General features: G+C 40.1%; 1 protein-coding gene across 2 annotated transcripts in view; it reads right to left on the reverse strand.

The window, feature by feature from the left end:
- PHTF2 (putative homeodomain transcription factor 2) overlaps nucleotides 1–17,263 on the reverse strand; it is a 393,241-nt gene that overhangs the window by 87,635 nt on the left and 288,343 nt on the right. For both annotated transcript variants that reach the window (XM_029615118.1, XM_029615117.1), the window contains one exon: nucleotides 1,767–1,959. In XM_029615118.1, the coding sequence (XP_029470978.1) occupies nucleotides 1,767–1,959 (193 nt within the window). The remainder of the gene's footprint in view (nucleotides 1–1,766; nucleotides 1,960–17,263) is intronic.

Genomic DNA, 17,263 nt, shown 5'->3' on the forward strand with positions numbered 1-17,263 from the left:
ATAAGATGCACTTTTTTTCCCCCAAAAGTGTGGGGGGGGGGGGGGGGAACTGTATGTGCGTCTTATGGAGCAAATATAAAAAAAAAAACTAAAAATCTAACAAACCCCCCCACCCTCCTGACTCCCCCCAAGACCTGCCAACTTAATTTACTACAACCCCCCACCCTCCTGACCCCCCCAAGACCTGCCAAAAGTCCCTGGTGGTCCAGCGGGGGTCTAGGAACGGTCCGGGAGCGATCTCCTGGGCTTGGGCTGTCTGCTGCCAGTAAACAAAATGGCGCTGACGGCCCTTTGAGCTCACTATGTCACTGGGACCGACCAATGGCAGCGGTAGTCCCTGTGACATAGTAAGGGCAAAGGGCCGTCGGCTGCCAGTAATCAAAATGGCGCCGACAGCCCTTTGCCCTTACTATGTCACTGGGGCGACCACTGCCATTGGTCGGCCTCAGTGACATAGTGAGGACAAAGGGCCGTCGGCACCATTTTGTTTACTGGCAGCCGACGGCCCTTTGCCCTTACTATGTCACAGGGACTACCGCTGCCATTGGTCAGTCCCAGTGACATAGTGAGGGCAAAGGGCCGTCGGCGCCATTTTGTTTACTGGCAGCCGACAGCCCAAGCCCAGGAGATCGCTCCCGGACCGTTCCTGGACCCCCGCTGGACCACCAGGGACTTTTGGCAGGTCTTGGGGGGGCAGGAGGGTGGGGGGGTTGTAGTAAATTAAGTTGGCAGGTCTTAGAGGTGGGTCAGGAGGGTGGGGGGTTGTTAATTAATTTAAAGGGTTGAGATGGGGGGTTTTTTGGGGGGGAGGGGTTCCCAGAGAAAGAAAAGTTTTCTGATCTGGGGAGTGGACCGAAATGGCCGTCCCCAGACCCGAAAACAAAATGGGGAGAAAAAAAAAAAGCCATGCACTCCCCTAATTTGCTCCATAAGACGCACAGACGCCCAGGAACAGAGCCGGTTTAGCACAAAATTTTTTTTTTTTTTAAATTTTCCCCCTCTGAATCCTAGGTGCGTCTTATGGTCAGGTGCGTCTTATGGAGCGAAAAATACGGTAAGTCCTTAAGTCTCATCTCATCAGTCTTATGGTGCAGACTCTATTATTTTAGAAACTATTCTCTGAATTTTCTCTACACTGTCTATAGCCATCCTTCTATGCTGCCTCTAGAAATGGACACAGCAGTCCGGATTACGTTTCAACAATGTTTTATACCAAAGTACTACCATCTCTATTTTCTGATTATTATGCCTCTCCCTATATTTAGTCTTCCATATTATAGTCTGATACTGTTTCTTTTAACTAAGTATGTCACCTGTAAATTGCTTAGGTATCTGTAAGCGAACATTAAATAAATAATTATTTTCCAAATTTCCGTCTTACTACAGTGGTAATGATTATTAATATGGATCTATTGTAAAGAAACATAAAAAGTGACAGCAGATAAAGACTATAAGATCCATCTAGTTTACCTGTTTATCCTTCCTATTGCAGTAACAGAGGCCACGCTACTTATGGCTTTATCTTCACTTTATTGTAACTAAGGATCCTCATGTCTATTATGAATAAATTATAATAATTATCCCATGCATTTTTGAAGTCCAATAACATTTTCCCACAACTTCCCCTAGAATGTTGCTCCAGTTATTCACTACCCTTGCTATTAAGAAATATTTTTTCTAATGTTCCTCCTCAGTCTACTTCCCAGAAGCCTAATAGAGAGGCCCCTTAAACTGTCTAGCAGGTTTAGTTTCTTTATCATGCTTACCTTCTGATGACTGTGAGTATTTCTGACAGTTCCTGCATTCCAGTCTACCTCTTCTGACCTAAGTACCTCACATGGAGATTCATGGGCATGGGTGCCATCTTCAGCGCTTTTGCCATTTACTTTCCCATCCAGAGAGACATAACCATTGTCAGTCTCTGTTGACTTATCTATTGAATTCTTTGCTTTCTTTGATCTAATTGGAAAAAAATTAAGGTAATCAAATGACTCATCTGAACTGTTCATTGCTATTATTTGCTTTTCATTTCACTGATGAGGTGAGCAGAATATTTCATTAAACTAAGAATCTCATTCAATGCCTATTTAAATATTCTAGTAACATGGTCTTTCCAACCATCTATAAAATGTATAACTGTTCTGATCTTGCATTTGGTGTAGAAATGGAAATGACAACTTTGATTTATGGCAAAAAATGTAAAGCTGCAAGCCTAAGAAACAAATAATTTACATAGCCTTCAAGCACTGGACAAACATGTCAATGGGTAGCCAAAAACAGCAGACTTGCATTAACAGGCTTGCAGGAACATGTACATGCTTGTTGACATCATTCTAAAACAGAAAATGTTATGTAAGACCACACCAAAATATTAATTTATTTCCTGTAAATTTCGGTAACTTTTCTGCAAATATGAAATATGTGAATTTTCACAGCGCTAGAAGCTATGGTCATAAATTTTAATTTGAAGTCACACATTTTCTGACTTTAATTTGCTTTATATCAATGATAAAGTTTATGCCAATTAATGTTTTTGTTTCATTATTTATCATAGTATCAAAAAAGAAATACATAAATAAGCTAGCACATAAAAAAATAAATCAACCCTGCCAAATTCTGCATTGTACAATTACTGGAGACTAACTTCCAGAGCATCAGAACGATCTGCAGCCAAACTGTACAGAATTAAATACAACTTCTGGGTTGTATGAAGATGCTTAATTACATTTATAAAGTCAAACGAAAGTTGAAGTCCTAAAAGGCATATATTTATCATCTTGCTTAAGCTTTAGAAACTATACATGCAAACTGGAATTGGAGATTTTTTTTGGTGTAGCCCTAGAATGCTGTGGCTAGTAAAATCATGGACATGTTCAAGATAAGATATTAGTAAACAGGTAGAAAAGGAGGACAGGAAAACCTTTCAACCACTTATTTTATCTTCAGGGATATTGAATAGAGAAGCCTAAAACAAAACAACAAATATCAGTCTTTCAAAGTTGTTGACCATGTTGTCTCCATTTGGAGGATGAAATGAATCAATAAAAATCCAGTCTTCTAACAAAGGGATTGAAAAAAAATGTTTTTAATTAGTGAATTTGAAACTTGTGAAATGCATTGGATTGACAGCAATGGAAACCGAAAGTCCTCCATACATACATAGAACAGTTATAACATGGTCAATGGCAGAGAAATCTTTCCCACACTGCTCTGCTAAGAAGCCTTCACCCCAGCTATGGAGGGACCAGTCTAAGGGCAATTCAGTCTTTATTCTTGTATACCATCATTGGTCTCTCCACTGAGACGAACAATGGGAATACCAATTAGTGTCAAATTGTGAAGGTGGATTTTATCACATGGATATCTGTTCACTTGGAATATGGGCTAAGACAACCAACTCATGTCACGTAGACCATCAAATGAATTTCCAGATAGTTATTTTTGGTTCCTTTCAACAAGAACTGGAATTTAATAGATCTATAGATGAATGAAAAGCTTGGTATCTTTATGCTCATTCCCTTGAGACATTCAAGTTCACCTAAGCAAGCCTTTCCAATCTAAGAGGTTCACTGTGAAAACTGATTGCTGCTGCTGCTGAGAGGGAAAAATCTCATTTTTAAAACAGAATGTGTTTGGTAAGTTTAGCATTACTCTATCTTTTGGAGCTGCAGTGGGTGAAAGGACATATCACATCACAAACAGGGTGATAGCACAAACGCCACATAACAGAAGACACATTTAAACAGTGCTCAAAAATCTGATCAAGTCTGTCTCAGAAACACATATTTGATATTTTTAATTATAGAAAGTGTATGTCAATCTAGCAGATAGGACAAACAGCAATAAGGGGAGAAAAAAGTTTTTTTTAAAAATTACTCAAATTTTGGATATTATTATAGATTATAAAGAATGCACATGTTGATCAGAAGCTGCTTATTTAGGAAGAGATGTGATTTTACAACTAGAAAGTGACAGAGGCATCTGCACTTTTGTTGCATAAAGAATGTTTTGTTTCTTTCTTTTAAACTCTCACTTAAACATTAACATTTTTAATGGATATTTTATGTTGATAAAGAGCAATATTGCTTTCTTTTAACACTAGAACTGTTCATCATCATTTTGATGTGAAAAGAATAGACAAAGTCATTCCTATCAGCATAAAAGGGCAACATTATCTTCATGCTAGTAATCTGTAGAAATATTAGAAATTCAATAAAATGATGAAGTCCGCACTTATTTTTATCCCATATTAAACAAATAATGATATAATTTTCATTAGCAATCCAATGAGTCTGATTAGCTTGGCTTTAGAACCGATGTTTGCATTCAGTGCAGTTTCATTTAGTTCTATTGTCCTGTACCTTAGTGAACTGGACAGATGGCAGTTACCTTGGGTAGCTTTTTGATGACAGGCTAGGTGAATAGTTGTGCACGCGCAGCCGTTATTGTAAAGTAGCAGGTAAGGAGTAGATTATAATTTGGGATGAGTATATGGAGCATGTTATAAAATTTGCAAACTTCCTACAAACATCAACTGAATTCAACAGTTTGGAAATATTTCCAAACCCTACTGCAACCCAAGCACTTTCTAAAACCTGCTTTAACCAGTAAAAATCAAGGAACATCATGTAAACTGAAGGGAAATGAACCCAGAGCCGATCTTTTTCACACTGTTAAAAACAGCAAGGTTGATATTCAAAACGCATTTAGATGGATAACTCAAAATGTATCCATCTAAGTGGCAAAACCAGGATATTCAACTATTTATCCGGCTAGAACTTAGCTGGATAAGTGGAGGCATTCCAGGGGCGGCAGGAGGTGTTCCAGGGAGATGTGGAGTTATCTGAATAACTTATCCAGCTAACTGTGGTCAGGCCACAGACCTGTGCTAAAGATAGTCAGATAAACGTATCTATCTTTAAGATAGTCTGGTATATTTGGTGGCATGACCGCGATGCTGAATATACCCTACTAGTTAGCCGGATAAAGTTATTTGGTTAACTAGCTGAGTTGCACAGTGACTGAAAATGGACCCCAGAAATATTTCACTCTGTAAAGATAACCTAAGGAAGCTGCTTCCCCCTCCCCTTGTAGAATTATTGCCAATTTCAATTTTGTTTTCTTACCACAAATGTGGATTCTATCAGCAATGGCAACGTATATAAGTATACAGTTGTGCTCTTAAGTTTACATGCACCTGACAGAATTTGTAAGATGTGTAGCATTTTAAGAAAACATGAGTGATCAGACTTCCCTTAACAGAAAGCATGGAGGTAGCCTGCGTGGAGTTGCAGTTACTATCCTAAACAACATACTGGGCAGACTGGACCCTCCATTTGGGTCTTTACCTGCAGTCATATACTATGTTATTATATCTCATGTCATGGACATCAGAAAGGGCCCCTTCAATTCTTACAAAAAATTTAAAAAGCTACAAATGAACATGAGATCCATCTTCAAAAAGAGGCAGCTGGGTTCTGGGCTTACATCTTGCTGTTCTTGTTACAGATAAGCAACTTTAATTTTCTCCAAGGAGAAGCATAATTATAACACTCCTCACAGGTGGGGGAATCCTTAGCTACCAACTTAATGAAAAAGGGGTAAAAGCAACCAGAAAAACATTACCAAAAGGCAGAATTAATTTTGCTATTGTGAGTGTTTTATTTTTTTAAGGGGCAACATAGAAATAACAGGCCCTAAAGGGGCTGGCGTCAGATTCTAACCTCAAATAAACTCTGCAGGACAAGTTGCACAAATGTAGTGTCACACTGGGGGTCTTTATCTAAACAATAATAGAACGTAAATATGCAGACCGAGTTCCATGTCGCAGCTTTGCAAATCTTTTGCAAGTAGATTCATCTCAGGTGGGCCACCGATGCCATCATGGCTCTAACACAATGAGCCTTGATATGCCTATCCAGAGTCAGATCTGCCTGGGCAAAGCATAGAAAAAGGCAATTGGCCATCCAATTAGAAAGGGTGCACTTTGATCGTTTGTTGTGGTCAAAAGAAATAAAAAGCTGGGTGGACTTTCTAAGAGCTTCAATTTGCTGCAGATAGAAAGCTAAGGCTCTTTTGCAATCCATACTATGAAAGGCTTGTTTTGTGGATACGTGACCTGGAAAACTGTTGGTATGATGATTGACTGGTTAAGGTGGCAGTTTGACACTACCTTAGGCAGAAACTTAGGATGCTTGTTATGAAGAAACGTAGTGTAAGGTGTAATAAGTCATTAGGGCCAGGAGCTCACTATGGGCTGGATTTTAAAGGCCCGGCGATGAGCGTAAGTCCCAGGGCTTTACAAAAGGGGCAGTCCGGGGGCAGGGCCAGAGGCCTTCAACATAGCGGCCATTGCCGCTGTCGGAGGATCGCGTGCCAGCAGGCTGCCCAGAGGCAGGCGCAAAAGATAAGACAAGAGTCGGGGGGGGGGGGGGGGGGGTTAGAGTAGGGCTAGTGGGGGGAAGGGGTGGGAAGGTTAGGTTAGGGGGAGGGAACGGAAGAAGACAGCGCGGCACAGAACACGCAAGATGCACAATTGTGTACCCCCTTGTGTGCGCTGACCCCGGATTTTATAACATGCGCGCGCATGTTATAAAATTGGGCGTACATGTGTGCCAATGTGGTCACCACCAAAAATATGACTTTCCAGATCAATTACCTCAGCTCCCAGGAGTTTTCATCAACTGGGTAAGCACCACATTGAAGCCAAGACACAGCAGGAGGCTGGATGGGAGGCTTTTATCTAAAGCAAGCCCTGCACGAACATGACAACTAAAGGCTGTACAGAGATGGGTTTACTTTGTTCAGGGTGGTGATAAACACCAACTGCACTGACAGATTTAGTCTACAGATAAAATTGATGGAGAGGTATTCCGAAATGACTTTGCCCTTTCCTGAGAAGAAGAGATCTATTGACTCATCTTGATCAGAGTATAAACATCAGATCCATAAGCATACCCCTAGGAATACTCAGACTGAGCCAGAATCATAGGTTGGCCTTTCAGTCTGAGTTTGCATCTGGCTAGAAGTCATGACTTCAGCAAGGGTATTCCTTATCTGTTGGCATATAGGCCCACTGAATTTCTGCACCTTTGAGCTTCCCCCTCTGATGCACTGGAAACGGACATTAGTGTGACAGTTCTCAATGCTTCTCCAGGAATCAACATCGGGCCTATGAGAGTTTTAAGCAGTAGCTGGATATCAGTTTGCAAAGCTATCAAAGATCTCCCTTATGAGGAAAGGCTAAAGAGGTTAGAGCTGTTCAGCTTGGAGAAGAGATGCCTGAGGGGGGATATAATAGAGGTCTTTAAAATCAAGAGAGGTCTAAAACAAATAAATATGAATCGGTTATTTACACTTTTGGATAATAGAAGGACTAGGGGGAACGCCATGAAGTTAGCAAGTAGCAGATTTAAAATTATTCGGAGAAAATTCTTTTTTCTCAATGCACAATTAAGCTCTGGAATTTGTTGCCAGAGGATGTGGTTAGTGCAGTTAGTGTAACTGGGTTTAAAAAAGGTTTGGATAAGTTCTTGGAGGAGAAATCTATTAACTGCTATTAATCAAGTTGTCTTAGAGAATAGCCACTGCTATTACTGGCATCAGAAGCATGGGATCTACTTAGTGTTTTGGTACTTGCCAGGTATTTGTAGCCTGGATTGGCCACTGTTGGATACAGGATGCTGGGCTTAATGGACCCTTGGTCTGACACAGTATGGCAATTTCTTATGTTCTTGATGCACTGGTACTTGCATCTTCAACTCCTCCTCAAAAACTACTGATGCTAATATAGCACTGGGAGCAGGAGTCATCATCTCATCTTCCTGAGTCACTTTGGGAAGATTGGTGGCTGGTACCTGGGTCCTTGGAGGCTATTGCAATTCGTGAGATTGATCAAGTATGAGTTTCTCTCTCTGGGATTTAGGGCTGCAGCTAGAATCTTTTCTGTTTCTGGCATCATGGACTGATAGGGACCACTGCTGATGCTTCTTAGCTTTTACTTGATGCCCTGCATTGGTACTCCTTGATGCTTACATCAGTGAAGCGCAATGCTTTGCTTTTGTAAACTGGGAGGAGATAGACAATGGTATGTCTCCCTGGCCTCTATGGGTGCTTGATGTTGAGAGAAAACTAAGCTTTCTTGATGTCAATGCACCACCATATCTGGCATAGCTCCTGTGCCCTATGATGATGATGTTTCTGATGCTGATGGGAAGTCAACTTCCTGCATGTGAAACACTCTTCAACATTTTAGTTGTCCCCCAGGCAAAGCATACAGCTATCATGGGGATCCATGAAAGACAATGTATCCGCACCAATAGCACTTATTGAACCTCTGGCCCCTCTTTTTTGTCTTGAGCATTGGCTGAAAAATTGAGGTGAATCAAGCAAGTTGATTATATAAAAAACCTGCTACCGTTCAATGCATCAAATCTGATGCACCTGGTGGATGACAAAAAACCAATGAAAAGTTAAATTTAATCAAGGAAATATTACCTAATGAAACTAAAGATAAGAGAAAGCAAAGCAAAAGGCCCCACACTAAAAACAGGGGACAAGAAAATTTCTCACAGTGAGAAAAAAAAAATCCATGTAACATCCATGACATAGGATGTACACATATGCTCAGTGGGGTATACCTAAAGCTTCTAGAATCTTTGTAATAATTTTCATCAGCCAGACTCCATTGGATGACATCACCTATCTATGGACTACTACATCCTGCTTATCCTTGGAGAAACATATATATGCATATATAAGACCTGATTCAAGCATTTTGGGCTAGTGTATATGCCTTGAATTGAGTTGGTTTACATGTTGGAGAGAGCAAATACATTTGTTGATTTGACTATTCTGTCCAACAAATATTTATTAAATCCTGGAGAAATATGCACCTGCATAATTTTGCACATAATTGCTCACAGCATGCATATTCACACTAATCTACATAATTCCCCCGAGTTTGGATGGGGAGTAGGGAGATGTCATCCTACACAATCAAAAAGAGGAAGTGACCTTGTCCCACGCAAGCTGAAGGGAGTCTGTTTCAGCCCAGATATGCCAGAAAAAGGAGGCAGCACTGATCCATATGAGCAGAAAGGATGGAGGTGGCAGTGGCTGTGTTAGAAGGCCATGACTGCACAAATAGGGAGCAAGCAGGCAGGGATAGTTTGGATGCAACAGTTACAGTGGACATGGAAGAGTCAGAGGTTTGGGTGAGAGAAAAAGTGATGTCTGGCTTTGGCAGACGGAGGAAAAGAAAGTTGTGGGGTCTGGTCTAATGGGGAGAGGGAGAGAGCAGAGAGTGATAGTGCTTAGCTTGGAAAGGAGCGAAGGGAGAGAGAGCGAGTGTTGGCATCCATCTGGGGGTGGAGGGAGAGAGAATGATATAAGCATTATTACATTGTATAAGGTGGTAAGTACCCGCAGATTATTTCTAAGAATGTCCCAATACTTGTCTCTAATGTACCATGTAAAAAATAGCAATTTTGCATAATTTTGATTTTTTTCTGTACATAATTCTCTGGGGTGTACTCTACACAGAAGACAGGTACCCAGATAATTTGATCAGGTGCACAAAATACATATGCAAGAGAGGAAAAAATGATTTTATGTGAGTGTGTGTCTATATGTGTACATAGTATGAGATGGAATAAAGATTTTATGGTCAAAAGTTAGGGATATCAGCAATAGCCTGCAGAAGGAAACAATTCCATTCTTCTCTTCATTACATATTCTCTTCATACCTCAGTGTTATTTCTAAAACTAAAAGTTAACATTGAGGACTTTACAGTGCTTTGGTTCAATGAAATGCTGACTGTAGCACTGAAGTTAAAACACTTGACTGCCATAAGATAATAAGGACGTTAATGTGCTTCTAGGCAACAAGCATACTGTGACTTGCATGAATGCAATCTGCAGGATCACTTTACATTGTGATTTTTAAGCTACATGGTTGTCGTATGACTTCAAACACAGAGAGCAATTTTCAGACCCAGCATGGAGCTTGCAGGTCTCCCACAAGCTAATTTTCAAAAGGAAACTCCCTGTCATTTCCTTTTTAAAAGTTAGGGCCAGTAAGGATGGTGAGTACAAAAGAACTCAGACTCTGTACCTACAGGTGCCAAGTACACCATGTCTAGTACATGCAAGGATTTCAAAATTAAATTCCTACACATACTTTACCCTCTCTGCAGGAAATTTTCAATAAGGAGAATTTAACTGGAAAACTGCACAATTACCTGGGCAAATTCCTTTAAAAACTGTCCTCCCCATGATATATTTTAAAAATAAACAATAAAGCTTATCTGATTAAACAACTTTTTATCTGATACTCAAAGTGTAGAACAAGAAATACAAAAAAATCAATCATAAATTTGACTCATTTACTTACGTATTAATTTCAAGTTGCTACTATGAGTAACTGTTCCATCTAGATAGCCCGTTTTATTATTTTTGTATGTTTTTAAACTTTTAACCCACTGGTTAACCTTAAACTAGTTCATTTCTTGGTCCTCCTCCTCCAACCTCATATACAGGCCGATACAGCACAGTGCGCTCCGGAGCGCACTGTTAACCCGCGATTGGACGCGCATTTTAGACACGCTAGCTTTACCCCTTATTCAGTAAGGGGTAAATAGCGCGTCGAAAATGTGCATCCAACCCCCCAGAACCTAATAGCGCCCGCCACATGCAAATGCATGTTGATGGCCCTATTAGTTATTCCTGCGAGATACAGAAAGCAAAATGTGCAGCCAAGCCACACATTTTACTTTCAGAAATTAGCGCCTACCCAAAGGTAGGCGCCATCAAGCTAGGTTGAGAGAACCTTGCCCAAATCTCATCTTGGAGTTTCCTCACTCCAAAGGCCAGCTAATCTTCACAAGAGACCACTGTTCTGTTCATAGGTATCCCGTAGAATGTCAAAGTGGCCCCTAACCCCCTACACTCTTACCTAATCCCCACCTCGAGTTACTAGGTGGCCCTACCATAGGGATACAAATACCTACCTATGGGCCATGATATTATGGCCAGTCTCTCTCTCTCTCTCTCTCCCCCTCCCTCAAGGCTCTGAACCTGTCAATTCAGCTGAAATTGGACTTACAGAGACATCGCAAATGGCGATGAAACCTTACTGCACGGTCACGGCTGCTATCGCATAGCCCAACGCAATCCAAAGAGGTGTTGTTAAAACTGGCGTTATGGCTGTGCGATAGCTCTTCGCAGACAGGTTAACCCTGCCCACTCTCCGCCCCTGACTCCTCCTATTTTTGGAATTTGCATCGCACCATACAATATGGTGCGATCGCATGCGGTAAACACGTTTTCGCATGCGTTAAGGGCTTATCGCATGCGTTAAAGGCCTATCGCATGTGATAAGCCCTTAACGCATGCGAAAACGCCTTTTCGCATTTTGATAAATGACCCCCTAAGTTACTTAGTTAGATACGGCTGAATATTGAGCTCATATTGGAGGCTTACAGCCCAAGGAAGGGTGGGGAGGAATTACTTGCAACCTTTACACCCCCCAATCTCTCCCCCCCCCTCTGCAGTTTTTCTCTCTTCCATCTCTCTTTTCCCCACCAGTTTCCAACTTTCAACTTCCCTCCTTCCCCTGCACCCTATTTTCCATCCCTCTCTTCTCTTGGGGATTCACACCCCTACTTCTATGGCCCCTCATGCTTCCTTATTCTCCTTCCTAAAGCACCTTGTACTGATAGAGATACTTGGAATGGAGGGGTTGGCTCCTGTGGCTGGAAGTAGGGGTGAGCTGCTGGAGAAGAAAGGGACCACAAGGGAAAAGGAGGGGATGAATGGCTGGGGAAGAGGGGTAGGAAGGGAAGGAAGAGACTGGGTGATGTGGAGGGCTCCAATCATTAGAAGAAGGCAAGAGGAGTCTTCTGACAACCAGGGAATGGCCATTCTTCCTCTCCAATGCCATTGATTGGCAGGAAGCACTGCATACCCTTCCTCTCAGCAGATGGCTCCAAACAGGAAGAAGCTTACATCCTACTACTTGTTTGAAAATTCTTATTGATAAAGACCATTTGACCATGGACATATGCTCAATTATTCTTAAAAGCTGAAAATAGCATAAGACAGCTGCAACTTCAACAAAGGAAATTAAATCCTTCCCAGTAACATGTGACCCTAAAAGCACAATATTTTAAGCAAGCTCTAGCAACGAAATAATAATAATGTATGTATTTGATAGTATGTCTTCTTGGGTTCATGCATCACAGCTTCCTAGCTGTTATCCATTAGTATGAAAGCTCCATACAATACCCTTTCAATTTTATTTTCTGGTCGGTACATGATATAGCTATACTGAAATCATGCACACTTCATTTTGATTAACTCTCCTTGACTGTTTACAGATGCCTATAGTAAACACAAAAGATCCAAATATCACTGAGTAAATTTTGGAACATGGCAATCTGGAATAGTTATGTTTACCAGAAGGTTTTCTGATTGCTACAATTCAATTGTAGATTATTAATTTAAAAATAGTCCATCTGAACTTTAATCACCCACTAAGGATATGCAAACAATTTGAAATTTAACCAAAATGATTTCATTCTCTTTCAGGTTTGATAGGAAGCATGAAATTTCCTGAGAACTGCTGGGAAAGTGTCAGATTCTATTGAACGTGATCCAAAAAAAGAATACAGAGGACAAGAAACATTTTTTTTTGCAGGTAAACACATACAGCTACTTTCACATGTGTTCTTTGCATCTACTAACATGTCCTTTGGGGAATTTCTGAATTGCTCTCATAAAGCAGATTGATCATTTTGAAAAGAATGTGCAGCCAATTTCCTCATATTCACTACAGATTTTGCTGCAAATTTTTTATTTAGAAGAGAATGGCTGAACTGACGATAACTACTGGATTTTTCTTAATTAATTGGAACCAGGTAACAAATCTTTTTTAAAGAGATTTACATGGTTACCTGGAAACCAAAACTTGTGCCCTCTATAAGACAAACTTTTTCCTTGACATTTATCAACTATTTTTAAATTTTCTACCCTGCAATTCTTTACTCCCAGACCTCAAAGAACATAACATACAGGTCATTCAAGATCCCAAACTCTGAAGAGTAAAGATTTGTTCTATGGGTTTTAAAAATGGCAGCAGAGGCCAGATACAAAAGTTAAATTTAGAACTCATTTTTCATATTGAAGATTCTAAACAAAGCACATTTTGGCTGAAAAGATGTTAAATAAATGTTCTTAATCTGAACTAATGAATTAAAAGGTTATGAATAAAATTGAGAACAAAACAATATATAACACTTTAAAAGATACTGTATTCAGTTTGGAAACCAGCAGCAGAATATACTCAATTATGTTTTCCATTAAAAAAAAAGTTCTGACTGGACAGTGACATCAGACACTCAGAAATATTAGTGGTATCTAATCTTTCCTATTCTGCTGAACAAACTGATACTAACTTCCAAAATTATAGTGCATCATATCGCTTTAAAACTACTATAAAGCCAGCCAGCTGCAAGAAATGGAGGCAAGATACGGGTTTTAGAAGTTTAGTGTACCAGACCCACTTCATCAGAGTTTTAGAGCACACAAATCACAGACAAGACTTAAACAATGATGTTAGGGTGGTTAAATGACTCACAAGACAAAACTATAATGGAAACATTTGCAGTATCCCTTTTCCTAGTTTGGTACATTTTGAAACATAGCATTAATTAACTTTAGAGCTCTTCCCCCTTCCCATACATACACATGCCCACAATTGCCTTAATGCTTTTCAAGTAATACGTGAAGATGTTTCAATTAAGTGCAAGAACAGTTCCTTTGTTACCAAAGATTTATGATTTGTCTCCCGAGTGCTATTAGAGTGCACCAAATTAGATGTTTTGAAAAAGGTTTATTTAAAAACACATCCTATGTGCTAATGAAGTAGCTCAGTACAAAGAACATTCTATTGTCCAGATTCCTGGATAGTAAAAAGCTTTGGGTCACAGCAAAGTTTCTATTTGTAAAGCTCAAGTTTAACAGGTCAGAGGAGCTGCATACAAAGTAAAATATATAGTAGAATGAAGGTACTAGCAGTAATAATCATTTACTATGTCAGAGGTGCTTTATTCCACCAATTAATAACAAAGAATATTAAGGGTACAAAAGCATTACATTTCTAGAGCAGCAGTACTACCTAAAACCTCTTTAAAGTGACATTGCCCCTTGCAGGCCAAAGTCTTTTTGTTTGGGGTTTATTTAGCATGCCAATATTAAAATGTGTTTATATAAAAGAATTATCTGAACTCCCCCCACCCTTCACCTCTATTTTTAATGTATGGCCAATTTTTAGCTATTTATCTGTGGCAGCCTATTCAGTTTGTACTCAAGTTTCAATGTAGTACAGATGCTGACCTACCAAGAAGAGGGGAGTAAGAAATAAAATCCCATGGATTTGTTAGAGCAACAGAACAGGAAATGTAAAGAATGTAGCAGATATAAATAAAGGTCTGACCTTATAATATGGAGGTAATGTGCCATGCAGGAGAACCAGTTTTGGATTTCTTCTCCAGGGTTGGTGAGGGATCATTAGAGCAAATGTTGCTTACCTATAACAGGTGTTCACTGAGAACATCAAAGTATCCATCCTCACAGGTAGAATGATATCTTCCAGAGGAACCTGGGTTGGTACAGTGACAAAAACTTCTAGTGCAGTGGTATTTGCTCCCAGATCTCAAGGGCTGCCAACAGGTTAGGTTTTCAGGATATTCCTAATGAATATGCATGAGATAGATCTGCATATAATAGAGGCAGGATACATGCAAATATATCTCATGCATATTCATTATGAAAACCCAACCTGTTGAGCCTTGACATGCCATTCCAGAGTCAGACCTGACTGGGCATAACAGAAAAATATGCAGTCTGCTATCCAATTAAATAATGTATGCTTTTCAATGGCCGTACCAGGTCTGGTGGTATCAAAGTAAACAAAAAGCTGGACTTAAGGGCTTCTATTTGTTCTAGGTAGAAGGGTAAGGGTCTTTAACAATCCAAACTGTGCAAGGCTTGTTCAGCACTGTGGGCATAAGATGTCGGGAAGAATGTTGGGAGGATAATTGACTGCTTAAGGTGGAAGTCAGACACTATCTTAGTCAAGAACTTAGGTATGTGCACACAATGACCCCATTATGGAAAACCTTTGTATATGTTGGACATGTCACTAGGGTCTGAAGCTCACTGACACTGCATGCCGAAATGATCACCACCAAAAATATGACACCCCTCCCCCCCCCACAGTTCAGGCACTTTAGCTCACAGGAGTTTAATGTTCAAAAGGAGCTTTGTAAGTTGGGTCAGGATCACATTGAGGTTCAATGATACAGGAGGCGGCTCTAGTAGAAGCAAGCCTCACATAAACCAGACAACTAAAGAAAGTGCAGAGAGGGGTTTACTTTCTAAATGGTGATAAGTGCCAGTTGCAGAGATGAACTCATAACAGATTTAGCCTTCAGATCAGACTCTGAAAGATGTAGAAGGTATTCGAACAGTTTTTGTGTGGAGTGGGAGAAAGGGTCTAGGGTCTTTCCTTCACACCAAAAGGCAAACCTCCTCCACTTGAAGCCATAAGACCTTCTAGAAAAAATCTTTCCTAGAAGCTATACGATCCTGTGACACCTCACCCAACAGATTCCGAGAATCAAATACTACGTCTCAAAATCCAGGCTGTGAGAGCTAGGGACCTGATTTTGAGGTGGACTAATATTCCCTGGTTTTGCATAATGAGTATGAGTGAAATTTCCAACCATTGTTTCTCTGATGGATAATTCTTGAAGGAGCAGAAACTAAACCTGTCTTGGCCAAAAGAAGGCTATGAAAATCATAGTTTCCTAGACTGAGTGTTAGGAGAGTTTTTGTCACTAGAGTTCAGGAGTCTTTCTTCCAAATGAAGGAAGAAGATATCCGAGACTAATTTGATTTTGACCCTTTCCCTTGAGAAAAACTAAGGAACCTTTCTGTTCAGACAAGGTGCAAACAGATCCACCATAGGCATCCCTCACTTGTGGAATATCAGTTTTGCAACTCCTCTGGTCCAAGGATAACTCATTTTGTTCTAGATATGGCTCATTTTATCTGCTAGTAACATTCCTCTTGCCTGGCGGATTTGTGGCTGAGAGAGTCATTCCTTGCAAGATGACCCAGTTCCATATTCTAACTGCTTTCCAACACAGAAGGAACATACCTGTGTCTCCCTGCTCGTTCAGATAGAACATACCTACCTAATTGTCCGTCTGGATTATGATTATTTTGTTGGCTCACTGATTTCTGAAAGCCCTTAGAGCGTTTAAGATTGCCCTTTTCCTAAGCCTTACCTGACGTGATCAAAGCCCCTGGATGTGAATCCCTCTTACATGAGCTCCCCAGTCTGGATTGGGCATATCTGCAATTAGAACAATTTGTGAGGAGGAATTTGGAAGGATATTCCCTTGGCCATATTTGATTAATGCAGCTACCAGGATAGAGTCCTTGAACTGCTGGGTGACTTGAAACAGTCTCTTAGATACTGAATGGCTTCAAGGATTTATATATAGTTATTAGGAGGATTATACAAAGAGTTTAATATCTTAATGATTTATATACATAGTTGCTGTGAGTTATATACAAGAATGCTGTTATATCAGTTTTGTTGATTTATCCTTGTATTGTGGTTTAAGGTTATGAACAGAGTTCTTTATTTAATCTACTGCTTCTTTGACTATCACCAAAGAAATTTTCTTCCAGGCAGGGCAGGTCAACAAGCCTGTCCTGCACATAAGTTCTGAAGACCACAGCAATGAGAGAGTAGGCATTAATACCATTTGCAGAAGCTCTTGAAGTATCCAGAGTGAATTCCATCGTAATTGTTCTTTAGTAATCAGACCCTATATTTTGCAAAGGAAACATTGAACCTTGGTATTATTATGGATCCTATATTATCAAAGCAACCGCCAGTGAGAGCAGTAGTTACAGTCTCATTTGCAAAACTCAGACGTTTACAACACATCAAATCGCTACTAGAGCCATCAGACTTTAGGATTGTACTACAATCCCTGACACATCCTAGCTTGGATTATTGTAACTTTATATGCAGGCCTCCCTCAATATGTAATCAAACCACTTCCATTGGTATAAAATGCAGCTGCTCATCATAACTGATACTTGATGTTATGAATATATTTCTCCTGTACTTCAGCCACTTCAATGGTTACCTTTTAACAATGCAGTCAATACAAATTAGCCGTTA

This window comes from Rhinatrema bivittatum, chromosome 9 (assembly GCF_901001135.1).
Source record: "Rhinatrema bivittatum chromosome 9, aRhiBiv1.1, whole genome shotgun sequence".
Taxonomy (NCBI): domain Eukaryota; kingdom Metazoa; phylum Chordata; class Amphibia; order Gymnophiona; family Rhinatrematidae; genus Rhinatrema; species Rhinatrema bivittatum.